At 39.0% G+C, this 25,674-nt stretch overlaps 1 protein-coding gene across 1 annotated transcript in view; it reads right to left on the reverse strand.

Moving 5' to 3' along the window:
- osbpl1a (oxysterol binding protein-like 1A) overlaps positions 1–25,674 on the reverse strand; it is a 76,577-nt gene that overhangs the window by 4,268 nt on the left and 46,635 nt on the right. Inside the window, exons 17-28 of the mRNA XM_042331694.1 lie at positions 22,503–22,665; positions 21,450–21,609; positions 12,745–12,820; positions 10,868–11,002; positions 10,227–10,324; positions 9,357–9,539; positions 8,070–8,177; positions 7,900–7,989; positions 7,310–7,436; positions 6,524–6,652; positions 5,946–6,069; positions 379–469 (exon numbers count right to left, since the gene is read on the reverse strand). Coding sequence (XP_042187628.1) covers positions 379–469; positions 5,946–6,069; positions 6,524–6,652; positions 7,310–7,436; positions 7,900–7,989; positions 8,070–8,177; positions 9,357–9,539; positions 10,227–10,324; positions 10,868–11,002; positions 12,745–12,820; positions 21,450–21,609; positions 22,503–22,665 — 1,484 coding nt within the window. The remainder of the gene's footprint in view (positions 1–378; positions 470–5,945; positions 6,070–6,523; positions 6,653–7,309; positions 7,437–7,899; positions 7,990–8,069; positions 8,178–9,356; positions 9,540–10,226; positions 10,325–10,867; positions 11,003–12,744; positions 12,821–21,449; positions 21,610–22,502; positions 22,666–25,674) is intronic.

The following is a 25,674-nucleotide window of genomic DNA, read 5'->3' on the forward strand; positions in this document are numbered from 1 at the left end:
TACCCAATACTCTGGTTCAGTCAATTTGCCCACAAAACACACAGTCACTCCATTTTGCCTTGCATCCAATGAAGCGCTTTGAGATGCCCTCCTGATGTGAAAGGCACTATACCAAGGATTATTATTTGCATGTGACTAAAAATCAATAGCACAAAAAAGTAGTATTTGAGTAGTTCTATTGGCATATGACACTTGTTTGATGTTCTAAAAATGGTGCATACCATCTTGTAATTTCCTTCAATGTGCTTGCAATCCAAGGCCTAAGGTGTACACAAGAACCAGCACTTTGAGGTAAAAAAAAAAGGCATCTCAATAATTTGATGCACCAGAATCCTTTAATTTTAATCTTCGAATCACAAAATGAAGGAATATACTAACTTGTTTTTACATTCGTCCTCTGTCTTGGCTCGTTGTTTGCGAGCAGCTCTTTGTTTTTCTTCTAATCTCTTCTTTTCTTCACTAGCTAAATCTGTAAAAAAAAATCAAACTGGTCATGAGGATCTTCAGTATCAATGATAATCACTTTGTTTCACATGTTCAGGGAGTTAGTTATGTTTAGTATTGGTACTCATTCTGAGCAGAGCCAGCTATACTTGGTGATGGATGTTAACTGCAATTTGATGGAATATCACAAGAGACATAATAACATAATAATACTTGCATTTGATATTACGCCTTATCACATCTTGGAGACGCCTCAAAGCGGTTCACAGAATATACTGTAAAATGAATTGAATGTATATTTTGTGGGTGATACTGCATGTACAGTATTTTCTGTGGGTGAAACCCAGCAGTGCCCACAAACAGTCGTGGATTGAGTGACCAGTTTATTATTATTATTTTATTTGTTGAAGGAATTATTACCCCTGGAAAAGCGATCCGCTAATCGACCAACAACTGGGCTCCCACTCACCACCAGGTAAACAAAGACGTGCGGAGCAAGGAAACCCGCCCAACATTTGCCCTTAAAAAAACCTTTAACCTTCAGCACGACTGATATCAGAATATTTTGTGAAATAAAAATGTTAAATACAGGAAACCTCCACTGGTATCATAACTCTTGAGAATTTGCAGCTGTAAAATGACATCCATCTGAATCCTGACACCATTCCCTAGATGTACTACAGTGACAGACGTGTTCTCTAATATCCACTCTGCCAAATCAGAGACGCTCATCTAGATTAGGAGACTGATTCCACAAATCTTAGCATCCTCTGTCTTTAGTGCAGCAGCAGCAGATAATTTATTCTTCTGGCAATGTTTACAGTAGATACCTCCAGTAGGAGAATTCTGCACAAAAATGATGCTGGTGCTAAACATGATGTTTAGCGTAAATACCTAAAGAAGAATTTGTACCTGCACAAACATAAATGGTCTTCTGCCTTTATTTGCCATTTTGTTAGTGAAGCATTCTAAAATGTTTTGTATCAAATGAGTCTGATGTACCATTATTTGACAGCAGATGAGTTTTTGCTTATCCTTTGGGTATTCACAAAAAAGTTTGTTCTATACGACAACCATGAAGCTTTTAGTTGAATCCGGGCATACCTCGGATGTTACTCTCATAGCCATCGGTAGAACTGACTGAGGAAGAAGGCTTTAAGAGTATAAGTACTAGTTGTTCTAATTTGTGTCCACTTTGAAACAAGCAGAGGACAAACAACTACCTGGGTAGATCAAGTCCTCAACAACAACACATTTATAGAGCGCCTTTCATGTTGGGAGGACGTCTCAAAGCGCTGAACAGTCAGGTGTCGGGGCCCGAGCATGGGGGAGGGATGGTGTAGGGGTGAGGGAAGGCAGAGAGGTGGGAGGGAGACCAAAGGCACGGTCGAAGAGCAGGGTCTTGAAACCAGCCTTGAAGGAGGCGAGGGAGGAAGTGAGGTGAAGGGACCGTGGGATGGAGTTCCAGAGCGTGGGAGCAGAGAGGCTGAAAGCCCGGCCACCGATGGTAGGATGGGTCGGGCGGGAGACATGGAGCAGGCCGGAGCCTGATGAACAGAGGGAGCGGGCAGGTTGGTAGGAACTCAGCAGGTCAGAGAGGTAGGAGGGGGCAAGGCCATGGATGGCCTTAAAGGTGAGGACAAGGATCTTAAACTCGATTCTCTTGGGGGTTGGGGAGTCAGCAGAGTCGGGTGAGGGTGGGAGTGATGGGGTCACGGAGCCTGGTGCGTGAGAGTACACAAGCTGCAGAGTTTTCAATGATCTGCAGCCTGTGAAGAGAAGAGTTGGGAAGGCTGATGAGGAGGGAGCTCCCGTAATCAAGCCTTGACGTGAAGATTGTCAAGGTGACAAATCAAATATAGTTAGCACTTTGAAGCCATGGAAAGAGGTGAAAAATCAGGATACACTGCGCACAATAATGAAATTAGCCCAAGAGAACTTATTTCTTTCCTTTTTCCCCAATTGTTTCATCTGATGTCAAATTCTTCAGTCACATTAATGATACTATTTAGAGTAGATATGGATAGAGGAAGCAACTCAACAGTATCATTAATGTGACTAAAGGTGCTATTAATCCCACTATCAGCAAAGACAACAAGTTGAGCCAATCCGCTTGGTTTCAGTCATCTAGTTCCTGAGGTAGGACCCGGCTGGTGACAGACCAGCCAGCCTGGCTCATTGGCAGGACTTGGAAGGACAGACCAGTCACTGGAAGAGCAGGGACTCTTCCCTTTCAGCTCCTGTTAACCCTGAAAGTCAAAGCTCTAATGGCTAGGGTAGTCCTAGTTGGACAAGCAGTGGGAAAGCTTGCAAGTCAGAGATTCCAATGCAGTGTTAGCTGGTTCGATTCCAGCAGTTACCCCAACGCACACACCATGGCTCGTCAACCTGTGGCTTAATACTCTCTGGAAGTAGGTAAAAGTGCATCCCTCCAGGGAGAGAGTGACAAAGAAGGCAAAGGAAAATCTCCATGTGTATGGCCTAAATATGTGGGAATCAGCCTGGTTTGGATTCTTTTTAGCGTGGTGATCGGATTCTGCATATGTCAGACACCTGGCTGACCCAAAAACAAACAAAAAGGCAACTGGTGAAAATGATTCAGAGGATGGACTTTTCAAGTCTTTTTGGTGCAAAAACAGAGAGCACTTTCCAATTATTTATTAGGTGCACATCAAACTACAAAACATTTCAAATGAAAACTTTTGCTATCATGCATAATAATAAAGGTCAAGTACAGTATCTAAAGCAAAAGACAATCTTACCAATGAAGTAGCTATACTGAAACAGGACTTCTGACCAGAAAAACCCAGAGGGGAGGAGGAGGAGCTGAAGCCATACAGCATCTGGTATATGAGATCCTTCCTTACCCACCTGCTCTGGCTGAAATCAATGGTGAGACCAGTGGAGTCAGATTGCATGGAGGAAACAAATCAGCAATGTTGGATGAACTGAAAGAGTAGCTTGGTGTGTTTGACTGGCTGATGTTTTGCCTACTAGTTTTCCATCCCTGACCACACTGACTTAAGTTTTGCCAGAATAGTTGGTAATAATGTCAAAGTCAAGCAGCCGACAATAATTTGCCAAGCTAACACTGTCATAATTCGCAACTGAGCATCCAACTGCTGTGAAGTACACGATCTGTATGAAGGGATGAATGAGCGTGTAGACTCCCAATGGTGGAATGGTTCATCTTAAAGCTGCAAGCAGCTATCATAACAGATCAAAAAAAAGTTTTGTGCAGCGCCTTGATAAAACCATGCTAAACAGAGAATTAGAAAGGAAACCTATTCAACCCAATCAGCAAGGTAAATCTGATATACTTTTTTCATATGGGAAACATCCATTCACTTGCTTTCACGTGGTCCTATAAACACCTTGTTGGTCGTCTCCCAGTAATTGAAGTATGTCCCCGATATATCTCTTAGATCAATAGAGCTCTGTATACAAATACATAATACTTAACAGAATTCTGAAACTCTTTACCAAAGCAGCACTGTGGGCTTTTCATTTTGCATTAAGTGCACAAAAAAGAGAAAGAAGTTGAAATTACAATCATAGGTCTTCACAAAATGGCTAAAAAAGTGATTATCTGTGCCCTTGACAAGAAATCTGAAGTCTAAAATATTTTGATCTGTAAAATTGTTTTTTTTAAACTGTGGTTTTAAAGTAGGATTTCCCATTAAGGAGGTAGTAAAAAAGTTTATTAATTTTGCAATTAGCATACATGGGTCCCTTGCTTTACACTTTTACAGGCAAATAACCACTATAGTCTTCAGGAGATGTGGATGGTTCATGTTCAAAAATGAATCTATCCTGAAGTACACAGATCATGAGGTGGAGTGATTATGAGTGCTCCAAGAATGTGACAAGTGCATGAAAGGAAAAAAAGACATTTAGAAATGCAACAAATAAGGGGAGTATCATCTATAGGAATCACCATAATTCATTGGTTATTGTTTCAACCATTCTTTCCTTTTCTGCCAGGAACCAGAGATGGGCAAGACGCCATAAAGATTTCCAAGTCTAAATATGTAGCTTGTGTGGCTGACTGGCGAATGCTTTAGCTACCACATCACTGACTTGAGTTTTGCCAGAAGAACTGGTAATAATACCAAGGCAAAGAAGCTGGCAAAATAATCTGCCCAACCGACACTGCAATCATAAATAGCAATTCACATAGTATTTCCAATAATTGTGGCCAGATGATTTGGTTAGACTACAATGCTCAGAGATGTAGACACAGACTGCATAGAGCCTGAAATCCTTGCAGGTTCTTTAGGAAAGCATTGTGTTTCAGGAGAGACGCTGACAAATTCCTTCTCCAAAGTCTGAAAATCTTTTAAATGGAAGTTGTGCAGAAAACTGAGTATTTCTTGCTTCTCTATGAGCTAATTGCTGCTTAACTGATCCTAGACTTTAAAGAAATATCAGGGCCACTTTTCCTCTGGATACTTGTCAGGACTTCCATATAAAAGTCATTTGTTGATTCACAGTCATTATGTACAAAGTTAGCGTAAAGAAAATAAATCATTCATAAGTTACATGGAAAAAAAACCTTCCTGCAGTTTAAAGATATTTGATACGTATTTTATAGAATCAAAATGTGAAATATTTTATTGATTTACATTCCAAAATTAGCCCTAAACAGTCACTTAGAACATTCATGTGGGAAGCTTTTAAGGAAAGTTATTGCATTTTTAGAGCAGTAGAATTGCTGAGAATGTCAGAAAAACAACTGAAGACCGCAGTGAAGTGTAGATTTTGATTAATTTGCTGTATGTAACCAAAATGCCCATTATGGTAGACAGCCCAATAAATTCAACTGACCCCAATGTGGATGCAAAAACAATATGGATATGAGGTCGATACAAGCAAGCATCTCTCTCTCTCTCTAACTACACACCTGTTTGTGTCTGCGTCCCACTATCCATGCACTTGCCTTGTTAAGATCTCTGCCCCTCACATTGCTCAAGTGATAGTGAATTTTGTTAAATGTTTAACTAAATATTTTCATCAATATTGCAGCTGATTACTACTGAATTTGAGCCCCAATCCACATAAGGGAATATGTGGTTAACCGTTGCATATACAGGGTGACCAAAAAGTCGTGAAGCTACCCTATTATCTAAAACAAAATATTTATTTAACTTTTCTAGACAATGTAATGGTATCATGATTTTTTGGTCACCCTATATATACGAGCACTATTCTGCCGTATTATGATTAACCTGTGGAACACTAGACAATATCGCAGATTTTCCTCATGTTTACATTTTCCTTATGTTTCAATCAAACAGAGCTTTCAAGAAGTTGATTGTTAAATTTGAATCTCATCAGTAAAACCAAAGAAATTCACATTAAATGCAACAAAACTCTCTTTCCATTTCTATCCACTGAACTGATAGAATGGGCATGATGACCAAAACACTAGAAGATATAACAAAACATTCTCCTTAACCTCACCTAAGTATTGTATAATTTTATGAAGGTTTCAGCCATACCTATGTCTCCATTCTCCATTGCTTTAATGTCAGGTCGTAATCGACAGTCAGTGGGAGGGATAACACTCTCCATTGCCTTATCAAACTCATTCAGTGACATGGCAAAGTTGGTAAAATTGTACATCTGAAACAAAACAGTTCAAAAATAATTGTTCTGTTTTAATACAAAAGTTAAATGCTGCAGGACAAAAAAAAACATTAATGCAATTATATCTACCAAATTAGTGGGGAATTTGTGGAAATAAGAAGGAGAAAGTTTTGAGTTCAACAGGTGCATAATTCAAGCTACTGCCTAGTGTTTTGTAAAGGTAGTACTCATATACATTCCAAAACAAATAATTTTACTTAGAAAAGAAATGGAATTCCCCAATCATATCTAAGGAACTTAATAGACTCTCCCTTCAACCTCTCCGCTACCATCCTTTGGAACTCTATTCCACAGTCCTTTCGCCTTGCTCCCTCCCTCACCTCCTTCATGCCCAGTCTCAAGACCTTCCTCTTCGATCGTGCCTTTGATCACCCTTCTACCCATACCCTCCCTGCGCTATACATAATTTGTTGTTGTTCTTGAGACTAACCTGCACAGAGTTTGAAGGTCTAGGTTCTATCCGCCACAGCAGATGACTTCCTGGTATAACCTGTACACTTTCGGAGCTATCTGGCATTGGAACATCATCAGATTCTTTCTCTTTCTCTGAAGCCGCTGTCTGGGATTTCCATGTAGTAAAATGTTTTGCATTAGTACACCGAAGAAAAACTGTAACATTTGATCAATAATAATAATCTTTGAATTTGAGATAGCCCTTTTCACAACTTCCAGCCGTCTCAAAGCACTTCACAGAATATACTGTAAAGTGAATTGACTGCATTTTTTGTGGGCGAAACATGGCAGCCAATTGCGCACAGCAGTGTCTCACAAACAGTCGTGGATAGAAGTGACCGAATTATTATTGTTTTTTATCTTGAGGGATTATTATTAGGCGTGTGGAGTAAGGAAACTTGCCCAAGGTATCACCCTGCCGGGAATCGAACCCAGGTCTCTCATTTGTGAGGTGAGCGCTCTAACAATTGAGCTACAGGACTCCTAAATAAACCTTATGGAGAAAAAAAATCTGAAAAATCCATGAAATACACATGATTAAATTAAAAGTTTTAATTTATCAAGCTTATTTATTTATGATATTAATGATGACATTATATAAATAAATCAATAATCAAGTTAAGTCAGCAAGTAATCATTTCTGATGAAATCTTATGCCTCACACACTATGGGTAAAGGTAAAGGACTAGTAAAAGAGAGATATCTGTCCATTTTAAGACTTATTAAATTTTTTTAAACCATTTACTATCAATTTTATCAATACCGTTTTGTTCGGTTTCTTTTCTTCTGTATTTTTCTTGTCATTTTTTTTGTAAGCGTCAAATGTATTCGGATCGACCGCCCACAGACACTCTGTCCATTTCCCATATATTGCACAAATCTTCTTCTTACTGCCACAAACAAATAAAAAAANTTAATATTGATCAATGACTGGTGCTTGGCTTTTGCTGACCTAATGAGCTAAAATTCGCTCACTAGCAGCAAGAGGAATTTCTGAACGCAGTCAAAGAAGTTTAAATATTGGATATGCTACTTTTTTTGGCAAGGTGGATTAGCGATAAATAACAGGACAGTAACTTATAATGTTAACAAAAATCCTTGTATTTGATATAGCGCCTTATCACGTCATTGAGACGTATCAAAGTGCTTCACAGAATATACTGTAAAGTGAATTGAATATATATTTTGTGGGCAAAATGTTGTAGACAATTGCGCACAACAATGTAGATTGAGTAACCAAATTATTATTATTTATTTAGGAAGGGATTATAGCTCCCGGAAAGTGAATCGCCAAACAATCGGGTTCCTACTTACTGTTAGATAAACAGAGGCGTGTGGAGTAAGGAAACTTGCCTTTTGTCCTGAATATAACCTTCAACTTTGTGTAGCTCTTTACCAAAAAGGCCACATGGCTTAAAGTTCAGAATGCATTTCTCTCCAGTTCTGTGGATAGAAGAGTTTATTTAAGATTTACTGAATCCATAAAATAAATAAGAACCATCTAAGTGTTGCGTACTCCTTACTTGTGATTAGTTATTTCAACATTTCCATATTGCTCAATCCAAAGCTTGCCAACTATGATGTTATGTACACAGCAAGTTGGATTTGTCCAAGTATAAGCTTCGTTGTGCCTGCAAGTAAAATAAACAAAATTAATATTAATCTGCAGTAAAGTGTTACATATTCTAAGTACAGTTCGGGGGAATGATTTTAACAAGTAGCACTCCCTCCGTGGTTTCCTTCCCAGTGTGAATGTAATCAGGCATTAACTACGTGAAACCACTCGTTATCAGAATAAACATAAGAGTAGAAACTGCCTTCAGATTATTTTCACAGGTACGCATTATAAATAATAATAATTATCCTTGCATTTGATATAGCACCTCATCACGTCTTTGAAACATCTCAAAATGCATCACAGAATATATTATGAAGTAAATTGACTGTATATTTTGTGGGCGAATATATATTGGTTTCAGGGATAGTAGTTGTAATTGTAACCTGCTCGAGTCTACCTGATTATAATTTTGTGTAAATACCTTGAATCACTGCCTTGAAACCACCACTTGGCACTCATTGTTCTTTACTTCTACAATCAGTGGTCAGGCCTTCAGCCTCTGCCCCTACCCTTTGTAACTATTCCACAGACCCTTTGCCTCACCCCCTCCAACCCTGCTGATCCCAGCCCTCAACTCGGGTCCAAATCCCTGATTGTCCAGGGTTTTGGGACTTCCGCCTGACATGAAAGGCGTTGTATAAACATAATTTGTTATTGATGATTTTAACATACTATATCATGGCAAATATCTAATAGTCGTTGGTTTTAAAACCATTGCTCACCAATTTTCTTTCACCTTTTACAAATGGTGACCAAAAACAAGGGAAATCTGTCTGGTGCAATAACTAGACTTTAATGGTTTCACTGCAGCTAATCACAAAAAATTGCTCTGGATGAAGGCCTTTTGGCCCCTTGCGATTTCATCCCACTAGAACATGTATCCTACCGTCCCCCATCAATGCATCAAGTTGTTTTTAAAATGCCCTAATGCCTTTTTAGTCATTGATTACCTTCTGCGTAAAGAAAAACTCCATGGAATCTGTCTTCAAATTACCCTTACAACGCTAAACCTACGTTTTCTTGTGCCACTGTCTTGATGATTCCAAAAATATTTTTCTGGGTTTACTTTTTCAACCATCATTTAAAATGTTATACACCTCTATAATATCCCCAATGAGATGTCCTCTCTCAAGACTGTGAACAAAACTGCACTCTGAAATCCATGGCCGTCTGAAGCTGTTTTCACACTTACTTGATAAGTTCCAGAGTTATGATTCCTTTTGGTTCCGCTTCCACACTTTTCCCCCAGAATTTGAGTTTGGGATAAATGGATCCATGGAAAACAAAGTCTTCTTTGAGTCCTTCAGCGTGGAATGCACTGATCGGAGGGTGGTGGCTAACTTGTTCAGAGACAAGTCTGAATCCCATATCCTCCCTATAAATAAGCAGGTCATTCAATGCCTCAATTTTTAATAATTCAGTAACTGGTACCAAAGCAACCACTTCAGAATGTAACTGTAGCTTCTTAAACTCCCCACTCTTTTATTTTCAACTATAAGGTGTTTTGAGCAAACATATTGGACTAACATGCTGTTCCTCAGATTGGCAGAACACAAATTAATTCTATTAGCTGCACTGCACCGCACCAAGAATGCGAAGCAAGAGAAATATGATAGTTAGTTACATTCCTCATGTTCATTGCAGTTGCGAAGGGAAAGAGAGTTCCACAGGTTGTAATCAAACGAGTGCATCAAATCAACTTTGAAGTGGATCAAATCTTGTTATAACTGGTCACAAACTGAAAATATGTTCTAATTTTTGAGGCAATATCTGTTAACTGACAGAGGGAGGGTGTCAATAATAACCATTCTCACTTCCAGCCACGTTGGAAATTAACAGCCCTTCTTCCCCATCCCACAAATCCAAGTGAAAGTGATGAACAGGATCTGATAAATGAAAGAAAAGCCATCCAACTAAATAATAGAATAAGTTGTTCTTGTACAGTGACAACATAAATATATATCACCATAAAAACACTGTCTACTAAGGCAGTGAATTTTAATTGGTTCATTAAACAATGCGTCTATGTGGATCTATTCAGAAGATTGAAATAATTTCTTACCTAACAAGCTCATATGTTTCTCCAAGGAGCGGGTTAAATGGCTTCCCTGTTCTTTCCCACTGCGAGGCAACAGCTGAAACAGCAAATGCCGCTACACTCTGTTTTTAAGTACATAAACCAAAACACGATTATTTCGAAACAACAAGATTCCATTTATAGAGCGCCTTTCACATCGGGAGGACGTCCCAAGGCGCTGAAACAAACTCAACTCCTATGAATAAGAACCATTGTAAAAGCTTGTCGTTCAGAAGGCATCTTTTTTTGAGCTGCAGGGTTGTTCGTAATGCATTAGTGTGCAAGTTAATTCACTGGGTTCCTTGAGAAATAAAGTCTAATTGCTTACATTTAAAGACAAGTAACCCAATAGTAACTTTAAGCAACAACTAGCAAATCTTCACATAAAAGAAAATCTCAAAACAGTGAATACTTAGCAAGGAAATTAGAGATTGTTTGACCATCTTTAAATCAGGATATGAGCTCCTAGGTCTAAGTAATATGTGAGTGCAGTGGCTGAAAGCGCAGACGTGCTGTGAAATAGGTTAGCGCAGTCTTGTTTTACAGTTTATAGATCTCAACGACTGCATTATAATGAAGCGCCACTGTAATGCATAACAATTCTGTCAGCAATGATCATACTATACCTTCATTCGCTCAATTGAATCGGAGGAAGTACTAGCTTTGTGGATGAGGTATGTGTGCTCCATGTATTCTGTAAGTCGCTGTAGAAAGCTAAGTGGCTCATTAAATATAACCGGCATAGCAATCTTGGATAGCTCCTGAAAAATAATTCAAGAGTCGTTACTTGTATGATAAAACAGCACACTCGTATCCCATATAAACAATAAAGCAATCAAAATAATTTAGTGGGCACAGTGCAGTGACTAAGTCCAAACACTGTAGTAAAGTGGATATTTACAGGATTCTGAGACCAGGAATCCATGCATTTTAAAAACAATCTCCAACCCATTGAGGGTCAGGAAATACAATGCAGTCTGCCTGCTCTACTGCTGGAAACAATATTGCTTCAGTTCTGGAAGTATTAGTAGAGTCCAACAAGAACACCTTGAAGTCATATAGTAACCTTGGTGCAGGCTTGTGATTCGGGTGCTGTAGAAACAAAGAGTACAAGCTTGATGATTCTTTCAGATATGCTCATCAACCCAGTCAATGTGAACTTACACAAATGTGAATGTGCCCTGCTAATTGATGAGAAGGGAGGAAAAAAATCTTACAACTGTGAGTCTTTTTGGTCAACTGAGCATCTGGCACATGTGGAAATCATGCTTAAGAGTATCCAAACCAAATGGTGTTTGGAATAGAGCTGCAGTTTATGCACCGGCAGCCTGCTGGATTGAATCCTGTGATGTGTTTGCTGATATTAGCCAGAGCTGAAGGTTAAGACAGGCTGTATAGGGTTTGTATAGGGTAGGCTAAAAGCACCTTTCACTGTCATTCCATGTATGGCAGGCGTGTGAAGCCCACTGTAGTCATTGCCAAAGGCTCTCACATGAACAACTGCCATTCAGGTGGGATATCAGAGAGCAACCTGTGCAACCACACCCCCAGCAAAAGCAGCTGGTGACCAGAAGCAGCGACATACAATAATAGGCAGGTACCATATGTTTTTTTTTAAGAGTATCCAAATTAAGTTATTAAGAGTTACACACACAGATTTAACTAGTATGCAGTGCATAATCCCCCTTCATCTAATCCTGGAGAGTTTAGGTACAAATCAGCAGGAGCGAAGTTTTGGGGAAGCCAAAAGACTGAGGTTTCTGCTGAAAAGTAACCGGCTAAATCAGTTTGCTATTTCCTAACATCTACCCAGCCAAGAACACCGTTATCTTCTTGGCTTGCAGGGTGAACAGGAACTGAATTGTAAGAATCCCAGGCCCTAGTTATTGTGTTGCTCAGAATGATGTCTCATATAAAACAGACAAGGAGATAAGATTGAGTCGCTACAGTGTCGGGCATTTTTTCCAAAGATTGAGAACCAGCCAGAGAGACCACGGTGGTCTTTTTCAGTCCTCTATATTCCTATATTCCTTTGTGGAGTCCAGTAGCTCAGTGGTTAGAGCACTCGCTTTGCAAGCGAGAGACCTGAGTTCAATTCCAGGCAGGACGAAACCTTGGGAAAGTTTCCTTACTCCACACGTCTAATAATAATCCCATCAAAACCAAAAACAATAATAAATTGGTCATTTTCAATCCACGACTGTTTGTGGGACATTGCTGTGCGCAATTGGCTGCCGCGTTCGCCCACAAATATACAGTCAATTCACTTTACAGTGTGTCCTGCGAAGCGCTTTGGGACGTCCTCCCGACGTGAAAAGCGCTATATCAAATGCAAGGATTATTATTATTATTATGCCCATAAAATTTCCTAAATAACATAGCGGACATTTAGAGGAAAACCTGCTCATTTAAGAAATATTGTTCATTTAAGAGTTACCATTTGTAACTTTTAATTTTTTATATTTAAGGCGTATACAATTACAAGAAGAACACAATTACCCACCATTCCAATGCACTTTCGCAGGATGCTCCAAATACTAAAATCATTTCTTGAAAACATGGGAGCTGGCAAGCTTGATCTAAAATAAACAAAAGCAAAGAAAATCTTTATACATCACAATGTATCAAGCTTTTAAACATACTGAAGTTTGTTTCTTTATTCGGGCTCCCAGCTAGTTGTGTAAAGTGCTTTGATATGAGATGTCACATTCTCTGGACGTTAAAGGAACCATATAAATGTGAACTGTTATAGTTTGGATGGCCAATGTATAAGGTGGCCTTCTTTTCAAAAGCATCTCCCTGAATATTCATGATTGCACTCACTGCAGACATTTAATCCATCTTGGAACTGTAATCGTGCTGGATGGCACACTATAATTCTACAATATGTCATGCTTAATGATATTAAACATTGGCATTTTATTGAGAATTAGTAGCTGCACCTATTGTATTTCAACAGATTATGAAGTGCATTAGTTAGTCAGAAGCATTTTTGATATGATACAAAGACTTCACCACATGCTTTTATTTTTCTCTAACAGACCTTGTGAAAGTATTGAAATCTGAAACATTGTGTGGTATACAACAAAATATTACATTTCTAAAGCGCCTTTAACAACAACAGTTACATTTATAGAGCGCCTTTCACGTCGGGAGAACGTCCCAAAGTGCTGAACAGTCAGGTATCGGCGCCCGAGCATGGGGGAGGGGTGGTGTAGGGGTGAGGGAAGGCAGAGAGATGGGAGGGAGACCAAAGGCACGGTCGACGAGAAGAAGGGCCTTGAGACTGGCCTTGAAGGAGGCGAGGGAGGAAGCGAGGCGAAGGGACCGTGGGATGGAGTTCCAGAGTGTGGGGGAGGACGTCCTAATCGCTGGACTTACAGACAATGAATGATTGGTGGCACGGTCTCCTTCAAATCCATAGTTTCTACGATTCTATATGGTTACAATATTCAAGTAGACCATGTTGGAGTTCAAGTTATTATGGGTCAAGTGTATCCCCACCAAAAACAGCCCCAGTCTTAGAAGACGGGCTATGAGAAAAACAAACTAGATCTCTTCAGCCTCAAAAGAACAAGTTATATTTACACTATGCCCTTCATTTAGGATAACATCTCAGAGTGCAACATAGCAGTGGGGTTCACTGAGCGGGGCGGCAGGTGGTGACTATAGGCACAGTCGCAAAAGTACATTTTTAGGTGGGATTTGTAGATAGAGAGCGCAGGCGAGGTGGAGGGATAGAGGCAGAATTCCTGAGGTTGGGGGCATAACGATTGAAGTTCAATGTAGTGACAAGACTGTATAAGGCATGACGAGCCTTGTCAATCAAATTTCTTGAAGGGTTTTAATTGTCCTGATATATGCTTAATGGAATAAAGTAAATCTGGAATAATACCTTGAGATATGCCAAGAAAGGACAGCTTTCAGTGCAGTCAGTATAGACACCAGAAAATGTTTCTTTTCCCGGAAAGTAAAGAGCTAGAAGAGGTTACTAGGAAAGGTGGTTGAGTGTACAAGACACTGGACTTGTTCAAGAAACAGCTGAAGCCGTAATTGGAAGAGGGTAGAGTTGGAGTTCTGGAAGATGAGATCAAATGAGCTGAAGGATCTTGTTACAGAATATTTATAGTTACACTATGACAAATTGATTCCGTGCAGAATTATGTATTAAGTGAAAATGCATGTGGTTGAGATTACTTCTTATTGATAAATTACGAGTATGACAGATTACAACAAAGATCACAGAAACAAGCTATTTGACCCAGAGTCTGTGCTAGTGGTTTTCTTCCACAGGAGCCAGCTAATCTGATCACTTTCCTGTGAGGTATCTATACCCCTTGGTGTTCCTTTGTTTCAAGCAATAATCTTTGGATTTGTAGCACCTTTCACATCAGAAAAAGTCTCTGAGCACTTCACAGGAATTATTGGAATTTATAGTTACAGTGCATTTGACTGCGGGCTGCCAATCTGCAGACAACAATATTCCACAAAAGGCATAAAAAGGTGAAGAAGCAATTTTATTTGGGGGATTATTGGCCAGGATAATGGAAAAAAACTCCCTTCTCTTCGACAAGTGTCATGGGATCTTTAATGTCCACCTGAATAAATAGAACTGTTTAACGTTTCATCTGAAGAACGCCATTTCATAGAATCATAGAATTGTACAGCACAAAAAGAGGCCATTCGGCCCATCGAGTTTGTGCCGGCTCTTTGAATAGAGCAAATAATGTCAATCCCACTCCCCAGCCCTTTCCCCATAATCCTACAAACCCGTCCTCCTCAAATACCCATCCAGCGCGTTTTTAAAAATAGTTATCGAATTGGCCTCGACCACCCTTTCAACAACAACAACAAGATTCCATTTTCGAGCGCCTTTCACGTCGGGAGGACGTCCCAAGGTGCTGGACAGTTGGGTCAGGACATGGGCAATGCGTTCCAGATTCGAACAACTCGCGGCGTGAAAAAAATTCTTCTCCCCTCTGCTTCTTTTAGATACTATTTTGAATTTGTGACCTCGAGTCACTGACACACCCACCATTGGAAACAGTTTTTCCCTTTCCAACTTATCAATTCCCCTCATGATTTTGAAAACCTCTATTAGGTCTCCTCGTTACCTTCTCTGCTCCAATGAGAATAATCCCGGCCTCTCCAGCCTTTCCTCATAATCAAGGTCCCTCATTCCTGGTACCATCCTCGTAAATCTCCTCTGCACCCTTTCCAATGCCTTAACATCCTTCCTATAGTGTGGTGCCCAGAACTGGGTGCAGTATTCTAACTGAGGCCTATCCAGTGTTTTATATAGGTTAATCATAACCTCCTGATTCTTGTACTCTACTCTTGTACTCTACTTCAACAATGTAGTATTGCCTTTGAATGTCAGCCTCAACTACGCGCTCCAAGTCCGGACGCAAGGCTTGAACCCTTACGTGTAGACAAATAGAATAAATTTGTATGGGGGGTCAATGTTGCAGGCATTGCCTTTCGATGGAATGTCAAACTGAGGTCACACCTCTGCCTATTCTGATTTTCCAGTGTTCTTACAAACATTTCTCCCTAACTAACTTAGATTTTTTTAAAAAAATGGTCATTCATCTAATTAAGGTGGTGGGCCATTACAAATGCAGATGAGCTGCCACATTTGTCTAATGAACATGACACAGTACACACAAGCTTCCAAAGGCCTAATCACCACACCAGAGACTAGTTTACAAAATATCAGCTTGTATCAAGGGTAAAACTTGGACTTGGTTGAACGGAAGGAAGCAGATGGCAGTCATGAGGGAAACATTGAAATGAGAGGAGGTGTTGAGGGAACGCTTGCGAAGTCTGGACTAGTACCCATAGTTTGCATAAATGACCTGGATTCTGACTAAATCAAACAAATTGCGGGGATATGGAAACAGACAAGGTACGCAAAATCTAGATTATGACAAGGTACTAACGTATGTGAACTAATACAAGTTCAATCTAGCAATATTTTTAAATGTAGAAATGCATTGTATTGAGGTCAAATGTTTTAAATGTTTAAACTCTAATTGTACACATATATACAGCAAACTTTGCTACTACGTTAATGCAAATTTAATGTGCATGTTAAAATAAAATTCTAGCTTGTCATTAATTGTATTACCTTATATGCACAATATACACAACTGAATTCCACGAATACTAAACAGAAAATCCCCAGGAGAATTGTCCTGCAAATACACAAGAATTCTTATCATCTATATTATTTATAGCATTTTTAGCATTGGACAATACACTTTGGTTTCAAGTTCTTTTTCAAATCATTCTTCAACAGTGTTTCAAATTACTGATGTTCCAGAGCGATCCGATTTCCATTTTTACCATGACACTGTGCCAAAAATTCTCAATTGGTTACAGTTAAGTGGAGCTAGGTGACCATGTGGTGATCAATCAATCAAATTGATCAGTTTGCCTGGAAAAATTCTTTAACATAAGCAGGACAAGCCCAATGAAGGCAGATGTCTGTCAAGTAACTGAATCGGAAACGCTGATGCTTGAGATGACCGTTGCTGGAAGGTGTTACCTAGTGTCTGAATTCTTGAACAGGGCTGGGTATCCACCTTGTTTAGGTGGTTCAGATCTCAAGGAACTAAGGACATAGAATTCTTCCAATATTCTGGCCAAGATTCCTCATCGAAAATTAACACCCACCAAAAAAGGTAAAATTAGCCATTCACCACATTGCCATTCGTTTTATGTGGGAAAATATATGAGTAAATCCATGTCAGCAACATCCTACAAACAATACACTTGAGGCAACTCACTGGAATCTAATTCTCAAATCATGTGATGCTCTCAAATCAGATTTGTTACATTAATATTTCGGATCTAGGACTTTTGGTTTGAGAAATGTGCAGCTGGGAAATTGAGAATCAAATTGCCTGTGTTTTCGGTCATCTTTCCTCTCCTCCCCCCCACGCCAGCTGCCACTCTCAGCTCTAGGGCACAGCTAGAACTGTCAAACACTTTAGGATGTCCCCCGATGCGAAAGGTGCAATACAAGTATAAATTGTATCGCGTAATAAGAGTCAACAATGGTCAAAGAAGTTAGAAAGCAAAAGAAACAACTCTCATATTTTGTTCAATTTATTGCCCTTTTTTTGGACATTATCAACCCATGATTTGAAATGATCTGGCTGCAAATTTCAGAGCTGAAGCTGCAAAAAACACAATAAAAATGTTATGCAGTTATAGGAAATTAAAAGTCCTCTGTGTGTGACGTAGTTTGGGACTTTTCAATATTACACGATCAATTGCAAGTAATATTTAACGGATATTTTTGAGTTTCTGCATGAAGACTTAAATTACTTTAGAGGATTTGGTTATAATACGGCTGCACGCTGGACTACATTTATTTTGTGTACGTGCACCTAGCCTACTCACTTCCTGCTTCCCAAGTTCCTGTGAATCAAAAGTTGGCCATTTTTAGCTTCTGTGCTTTTTTTTAGAAAAAACTTCCAGGTCATCACATCACCACCACTTGATGCACTGTGTATCTTTAATTTTAATGAGTAAACAAAGCCTATTTTTTTAAATCAATCAAACAAAATGGACCCACTTTGCCCATGTGCAACTCACAGAAAGTGAAATATAGCATAAAGTGAAACAAGCTATCTACCTAGTTAAGGACGGGTTGAGAATTTATCCCAACCACTAATAATAACCATGTAAGCAACATCCTACAAACAATACACTCGAGGCAACTCACTGGAATCTAATTCTCAAATCATGTGATGTTCTCAAATCAGATTTGTTACATTAATATTTCGGATCTAGGATTTTTGGTTTGAGAAGTTTGCAGCTGGGAAATTGCCTTAGGACGTCCTCCCGACGTGAAAGGCGCTATACAAATGTAATCTTGTTATAATAGTGCTCTACTTTACACGTTTATTTGAAACTTCAATAATGTCCGCTCCCAAATCACAATGAATCATTGAGATACCTCAAAGCTCTTCACAGGAATTACTGTAATGTAAAATGTAGAATATTTTTGCAGACGAACGCTGTAGATAATTTTCCCACAAACAGCCATGAAGTGAATGCTAATTTTATCTGGGGGGATTGTATTTATGAATTTCTGCTGCAATTTGCTAATTGTAGTTATTGGCCAGAACATGCAGAGAAACTCCCTTCTCTGTTCAAATCGAGCAGTGTAATGAGTTCTTTAAAGTCCACCTGAACAGGCAGACAGACGACAGTTTAATGTCTCATCTAAAGATCAGCAATTCCAACAATTAATTGTTTTATGACCAATGGTTTGTTTCAAAGTATTTTGAAACACTGTACTCCATAACAACTTTTGATAATAAAACAAACTTGTGTAGTACCACTTTATGTAAAAGCAAAGGAATTGTAATGCCTTTTTAATGCCAAATTATTTCTTTGTTAACTAAGATTCATGTTGGGTCTGGTTCCATCAGCAATGGCAGTTGTTGAGTACCTTGTATTTCGTAATTGTTGTGCATACAATTCATAACTTGCACTTGTACATACTGCCAGTTATTCATAGGATGCATTAAAGTGTGGAAAAAACAAGAATTGTAAGGCGTTTAGGAAATTGTCCTTTGCAACTCAAACTTGAACATAGTTTGAGATGCAAAGGACAATTTCAGAACAGAAACCAGGAAGAATTTCTTTAGCCAGAGGGCAGATAACAACTGGAAGAGGAAGGTTGAGGTAACTTGATGCTGTGATGGGACATTGGCGTATTGTGCAAGGATGAGATAAAATGAGCTAAAGGGCTATCTTCATCTGAACCAATCATGTGATCTAGTGGCTGAAGGCTCAGCCCCAATGGTTCAAACACAATTGTGCAGTGAAATTGCAAACTTTTCACAAGCTAATCCGATCTCGTGTTTTGCCCAATATCCATACACGCATTGTTGATCAGGTTATTGGAGAGGTAAGAAATGGGAACTCTGGTGTATTTTTGCTTTCCTTGGCCAAGACACCTTCACTAGTACCTCGGCTGACATGATCTGAATCTCATTTGCATTATGGTAGACTGCTAAATAATATTTTCGAAAACTTGTGTGTTTCAGGACTCAAAAGAAGAAACGGCTTCAAAAATAGTCTCTTGCTCAATTTTTTAATATAGGAACCAAACCAGATTTTGCAGCCCATTTTCATCCAGTAAACACCCATGACCGACCGCACTGCACTTTAATCTCAATACAATATTAAACAGTAAGATGAGAATGCAGACGTGGCCCAGCAGTATCAGTAACAAGTCAGAAAATCAAATTTAGCTGAAATTTTAAAATCAGCAAGTACTGCATAATAAATACTAGTGTGTTCAACTATCTTACCCCCAACTCTGTACATCCAGGTAAAAGTCACTGAAATCTATGTGCAGTTGAGGGCTGTATATCCACGCTGCATTTTTTCATTTCTACAAGGGGATTGGCCTCAGTTACTGGTCGAACTGTCTCAGCAGGCTCACATCACAAATGTAAAGCTACTACACTAGCAGTGAACTTCAGTCCAATGCAGTTCATATTGAGATTTCTGATAGACTAGCTTTACTCATTTTAAATTGTGTTCTCAACTGTCAAGATTGCAGTACTGTTTAATTTAGAATAAGTAACAGATCGTTATTTTTAATAAGGTTATTTAAGAGCCTGTTTCAGCAACTAAACCATTGAGGAAGTTTATATTTGGAGGGATCAACTTTCTTAGCTGCAGTTACAGAATTCGGCTCATTTCTGTGACCTGCTGGGTGATTGTGCAGTGAATTTAAATTTTACAAAAGGATCTAGATAAGCAACAGGGGCAGCCCTGAAATCAAACAAGATACCAAAGATATTGGCTCCTTTTGGTGGTGATCCAGACCAGTTGGGCCCTCTGAAGGAAAGGAAGTAATGCTTTTACTCCTCACCACACAAACGTATTAATTATATATCTGTACGGATTTCTCCTGCGCAAGAAGTATTGGATGGCCATCTCAGATCATGCCAAGTTAGAATCTTCCTCCATTTATCCACTAAACCAATTGCAAATGTTGAGTTCAGTTCCATCCATTCTCCCAACCAGTTGGGATTAATATTATATTCCATTATAAGGGTAAACTGACAAAAGCCATTACATTTATCAAAAAAACCAGAGATACAGACATGCTCTCTGCCATAGATTGGTAAGTTTATGGTGCTACCCTACAATATGTTAAATGATGAAAGCCAAAATGGGTTAGAGCATTTTTTCCACAGTTAGAGCAGCAAAATCAAGGAAAACATATTTTATTATAATTCTGAACCCAAGGTATACCAGTAAGTGCATGTCATTAATTTAGAAACAGGTTTTTAGCAACGTACAATCAGGAAACATTTATAGAGTAAAAAAAAGGTCTATTCCATTTAACAATTCCAATGTTTACAGCAATAAAACAAATTATGTTCAAGAGCTATTAAACTAACACTATAATCAAGGATTACACAGCACCAAATGCTTGTGAGGTGATCAGATCACTTGGAGAATGAACACTGTTGACGACACTGGAGAACAAAGTATTCATTACAGTTCATTAAAATTTAGACTTTACGATCAAATTCATATGTGATACGAGATTAAAAAAACACAGTCCATCATTTTATTCCATTAAACATTTTTCTTGCATGGTTTGCTTAATACATCAGAGAATTAATTCTGAATTAACTCATCTATTTGATGATAATAGTAATAATCCTTGCATTCGATATAGCTGCTTATGACTTTGATGAAACGTCTCAAATCGCTTCACAAATATTGTAAATTATGATTACTGTGTATTTTGTGAACAAACAAAACTATGATTTAATGATGCATTGATTCAGTGCATTGAACATTCAATTTACCAACGTACGACTGGTTAAACGTTTACAATTTTAAAAAATACAAATTAAATCAATGTGTAGAAGGTTTTTTTAAAAAATATATTCTGGAAACAGTTTTGCAGTTCTGCCAATTAATCCAAATGCAGTATTTTAATAGTAGATGCTTGCATACAATTTTAAAGACTTTCTGGAGCTGAGTTTTGCAAAAGCTGCAAAAGTTCAGATAAATAATTACCCACTTGATTTGAAGCAGAATTAAAACCAGAATATTGTCGATCCCAAATTACTTTTCTGCAACTTGAATCCAAATAGCTCTCAAGACTCAAGTACTTTTGGTGAGAAACCCTCCCTGTTGCTTGGCTCATCAACTCACCTGTATTTTTTGATTCCATTAGCTTGTAGCTGCTTGCTATCATGGTTTGCCTGCTCAGACATATTTGACCTTTCGTTATTGCTACAGTTGACAGGTTCGTCCTCAGCTGAATGGCTTGTTACAGTCTCAAATCCACTCAAAGAGTCCACCGAGTCAGAGTCTGCATTCAAACACAAGCCATGTTAATGCACTACTCTTCAGAACAAGATCTTGCAATTGTAACAACTGACACCATTCACTGTGCAACAAATTCTGAAACCTGATCACAGTACCGTATTGAGTTTACAGACTCCATCTGGTGACTGCCCAAATATAAACAATATTTGCTTGCAAACCTCTGCTCAAAACCAGTGCTGAAGGATTCACTCAAAAAGTTACAAAGAGCAGAATTAATCTAAATCTGCCTGTTATAACATAATAATCATCCTTGGATTTGACATAGCGCCTTATCACATCATTGAGACATCTCAAAGTGCTTCTGTTAGCAATTGTATGTAGCACTGTATTATCACAATAACAAATAAGATAGTGAAATATATAGGTTCAAAAACGTTTAAGCACAGTATGCTTTATAGAATTTTAAAAAATTAAATTGAATCGAATATCTTTGACTTTGTCAAATTCCAAGTTACCACCCCCCACAAACTAGAGTAAGCTTTTACAAAAGGAAAGGATTGGTAAGCTAGGACGATCACTAAGGGAAGAAAATATATATATACACATATACACAATGAACTCCTGATAACTCTTCGTTCCAAGGGAAAGGGGCTCAGTGACGAGTTATCAGGAATGGTAAGTTAGTGGCTGCCAGATATCTCCGATTACAACAACAACGTGCATTTATGTAGCGCCCTTCACAGACGGTAGGATCTCTGAGCACTTAACACTGGCGAAGCCGAGCTGGAGAGCAGAGCAGGCAGGGTTTGGGGGGAGGGGTTATTGAAGAGAAGAGGAAGGTCTTCAGGCGTGATCTGAAGATGGGCAAGGAGGGGACTCGGCAGAAGGATTAACACAGAGGGTTCTACAGTTTTGGAGCACAGTGGCTTTACTCACCCGAAAGAGCATCGTAGAATTCATCATCACTAAGCAAACTTTGGGGCGGGGATCCTTTGACTAAAGACTGTTCAAGTTCATGATGTTCACAGGCCAGTGTCTGTAGCGCTTCTGAAAGTATTTTAGTTTTCTCTTGCTCCTGCTCCAATCGCAGGTTTCGCACCTAAATAAAGAATAATGGATAGGAGAAACGTATACTGTAAGAAAACATTTTTCTAAGTGATTAGTTCATTCATTCAGCCAATGACCCACCTTCACAATACCAAAATCTGGTACATTTTTAAAAACGCTGTTTCAGCAAGACCATTAATATTACTCACACACACACAAAATGTTACAGATGTACATTCAGTAAATATGGTAACCAATTACCTCCACTGGGTGGCAGACTGACACAAAAATAGGGCAGTAGTTATAAAAAGTGTAACCAGATAGACAGGACTGGAAATGCACAAATCAATTAACATTTCAGGTGTAACCCTTCATGAGGCCAAGATGGTCTATTTTGATGACATGTCACAAATCAACATTTCTCTTTCAGATAGTACAGAGTTACAAGGCACAGAAACAGGCTATTCAGCCCAACTAATCCATGTGGGGAGGGGTTTTACTCCACACATGAGCCCCCACCAATGTTGACTGAACGCTGTGTATCTGAATGAAGTATTTTTGTTCGGCTTGCGAACGTTATTTCAACTCACTTAAAATTAACCTATCGCTAAAAGATGGCTATGCTGTTGAATTATTTCATCTTCATTTGAATCAGTTTTACCACAATTACCTGACACAGGTGCCTGCTGTAGCTATGATTGGATCATTTTCAACAGGCAATAATGCAGCACATGTACATTTTCAAAACTCAGAAGTTTGTTTGGATCAGAATTGAACATTCTTAATCTATATGTCCCAACAGTCTCTCGTATAGAGGTAGAAGGGAACACATCGCATCTGCCAGCCTTGGAAACAGAGACAAGGCAGTACCAGTACGCAAGTAGAAAGCAGTGAAATCTTGGTGGAGCATAGGAGGATATTTATAAAAAGCATTCAAGCCACTTAATACAATGAGGAGAAGCTTGGGAAGAATGAAAACAAAATATGAGTGAGACAGCATAAAACAGAACCACACGAAAATACTTCCTTTACAACTGACTGGATCAGCAAGTCGTCATTATTTCTATTAAATTATTAAATTAAGAGGCCCTCACATTAAATCGTACACTTGATACTTTCATTTTGCGCTATCGAAACTGTATGACATGGAAGAAAAACGTGAACATAAAAATAAATGAGTTCAATCTATAACAGATTTTGGATCCTTAGGTGATTACATCACACATTTTGCATCTGGTTCTAGCAATAATACAAGCACAGATCATGTTTCCAAAAACTGTGATATGATGACACTGGTACAATGTATGCATCAGTGCTTTTCCATTGGATATGTTACTGAGTTCTATGCTATGGAACATGAGACAGACAGTCAGTTGTCTTAGTAAGATATCTGATTGTGGATACTTGTGTTCCTTTGGTCAATTGCTCATTTTTTTTTGACATTCCAGGTTTTAAAAAAAAATGGCACGTTTCTTCAAAAAGAAGCAATTAACTTCCAGCTAATCAATAAAAAGCAACAGGATAAGGATCCACACAATACTGTCATAAAATACCCTTTTCATGTAACACAGGACTGGATTAAGCGATCTGGGGCCCTAAAATAGATCATGTTTGTGGCCGAGCCCTTCATGGAAAAAGCACCAAAAAGCACCAGCCCGTCCTTGATATCTGTATCATCCGAATCCTGGCCCTACGGCAGCTACCTCCAGCCTCAGGGTGAGAATGGCTGGCCGTGCAGATGGCAATGGATTGCAAGCGCACTCACTACATCCTGGCAGCAACCGCTTTCCTCTAGTCCAGGTTCCCTGGCTATCCCGCCCTGCGACCAGTCAAGGTGGGGAGTGCACCTGCGCAAGGAGGAAAGTAGCAACATCTGTGCCTGGATTGGGTGCAAGAGCTCCGTTTTATCTTTACACACATTCGGCTGTGCAGTCGATTCCTGGGGGCCCAGTGATATTGCGGCGGGTGCTGGCAGTGGCTTTCGGGAACCATTCGAGGGAGCACTCAGGAAATTTCCTGATTTCTCAACTAGCCAGTCCGCCCCTGCCCATATCCACATTTGGGGCGCCTCAGACCTTGGGGCCCTAAGACATGGCTTAGTTGATTTATCAGTTAATCCAGTGTCACAGGAAGAGACATCTCCCGAGCTTCATTTTTGCATCCTCCTTCCTTTCAATCATCTGTGGTGAAACCTGCAGCTTTAGTCACCTGAGAGCAAAGATCAGTTGAAACTTGATCCTGAAATTCTAGAGTCACCTTGCAAGCAGGAAATGCTGCCTTGTCACAAAAGGTTATACATTTAGCCCTAAAGTAATTTAACCGTGCACAATAACTTTTTTAATTTAATTCACACCCCTCGCAACAGTCACCTAAAAAAGGCTAAGAATAGGTATTAGTACAAAAACTTTAATAGTGCCACCAAAGCACATCCAATTACCTACATAAATAGCAAAATGTTTCCGCTGACATTAATCTAGATGTACAAGTTTAAAATAGTCCTTTTTCTGTAAATAAAAAAAAAGATGCAGTTTATCATTCTGAAAGCTTGACCTGGCTGATAGTTGCTCAGGCAACAGCTGAAATCTATATGCACCTGTCCTCGCCCAACTGGTTAAGGCATCCACGTACATTCTGGGAGATTCATTTATAGTACTGACATCAGTCTGCATTTCTTAGCTGATACAGAAGACATTAATCAAATGAAGTTGAGTGATTTGGTGCCAAAGTTAAGGTACTTTTAAAGTAAAAGTATTGAGATTTACAGAGTTTTATTGATCAAAGATAATTTAATTTCAGTTAAATTGAGACACAGATAGCTTGTTACACACTATAAAGAAAATGAGCAGCAGAATATTGCAAGTACTGCTTAAAGTGCTGAACACTTGCCCGGATTCAGTTAAATAAATCCGTAGATGTGCAAGAGCCCTTCAAAAGTAAACCTTCTAATTGCTAGTGAGGAGTGGGCACTTCTTGAGGGAATCATGTTCCCCTTGGGCCTGAAGAATTTAGGCAAATGTTGACTGAACAACAAAAGTTACATTTGTATAGCACCTTTCACATC

The sequence above is a fragment of the Callorhinchus milii genome, unplaced genomic scaffold (assembly GCF_018977255.1).
Source record: "Callorhinchus milii isolate IMCB2004 unplaced genomic scaffold, IMCB_Cmil_1.0 Scaffold2, whole genome shotgun sequence".
Lineage (NCBI taxonomy): Eukaryota > Metazoa > Chordata > Chondrichthyes > Chimaeriformes > Callorhinchidae > Callorhinchus > Callorhinchus milii.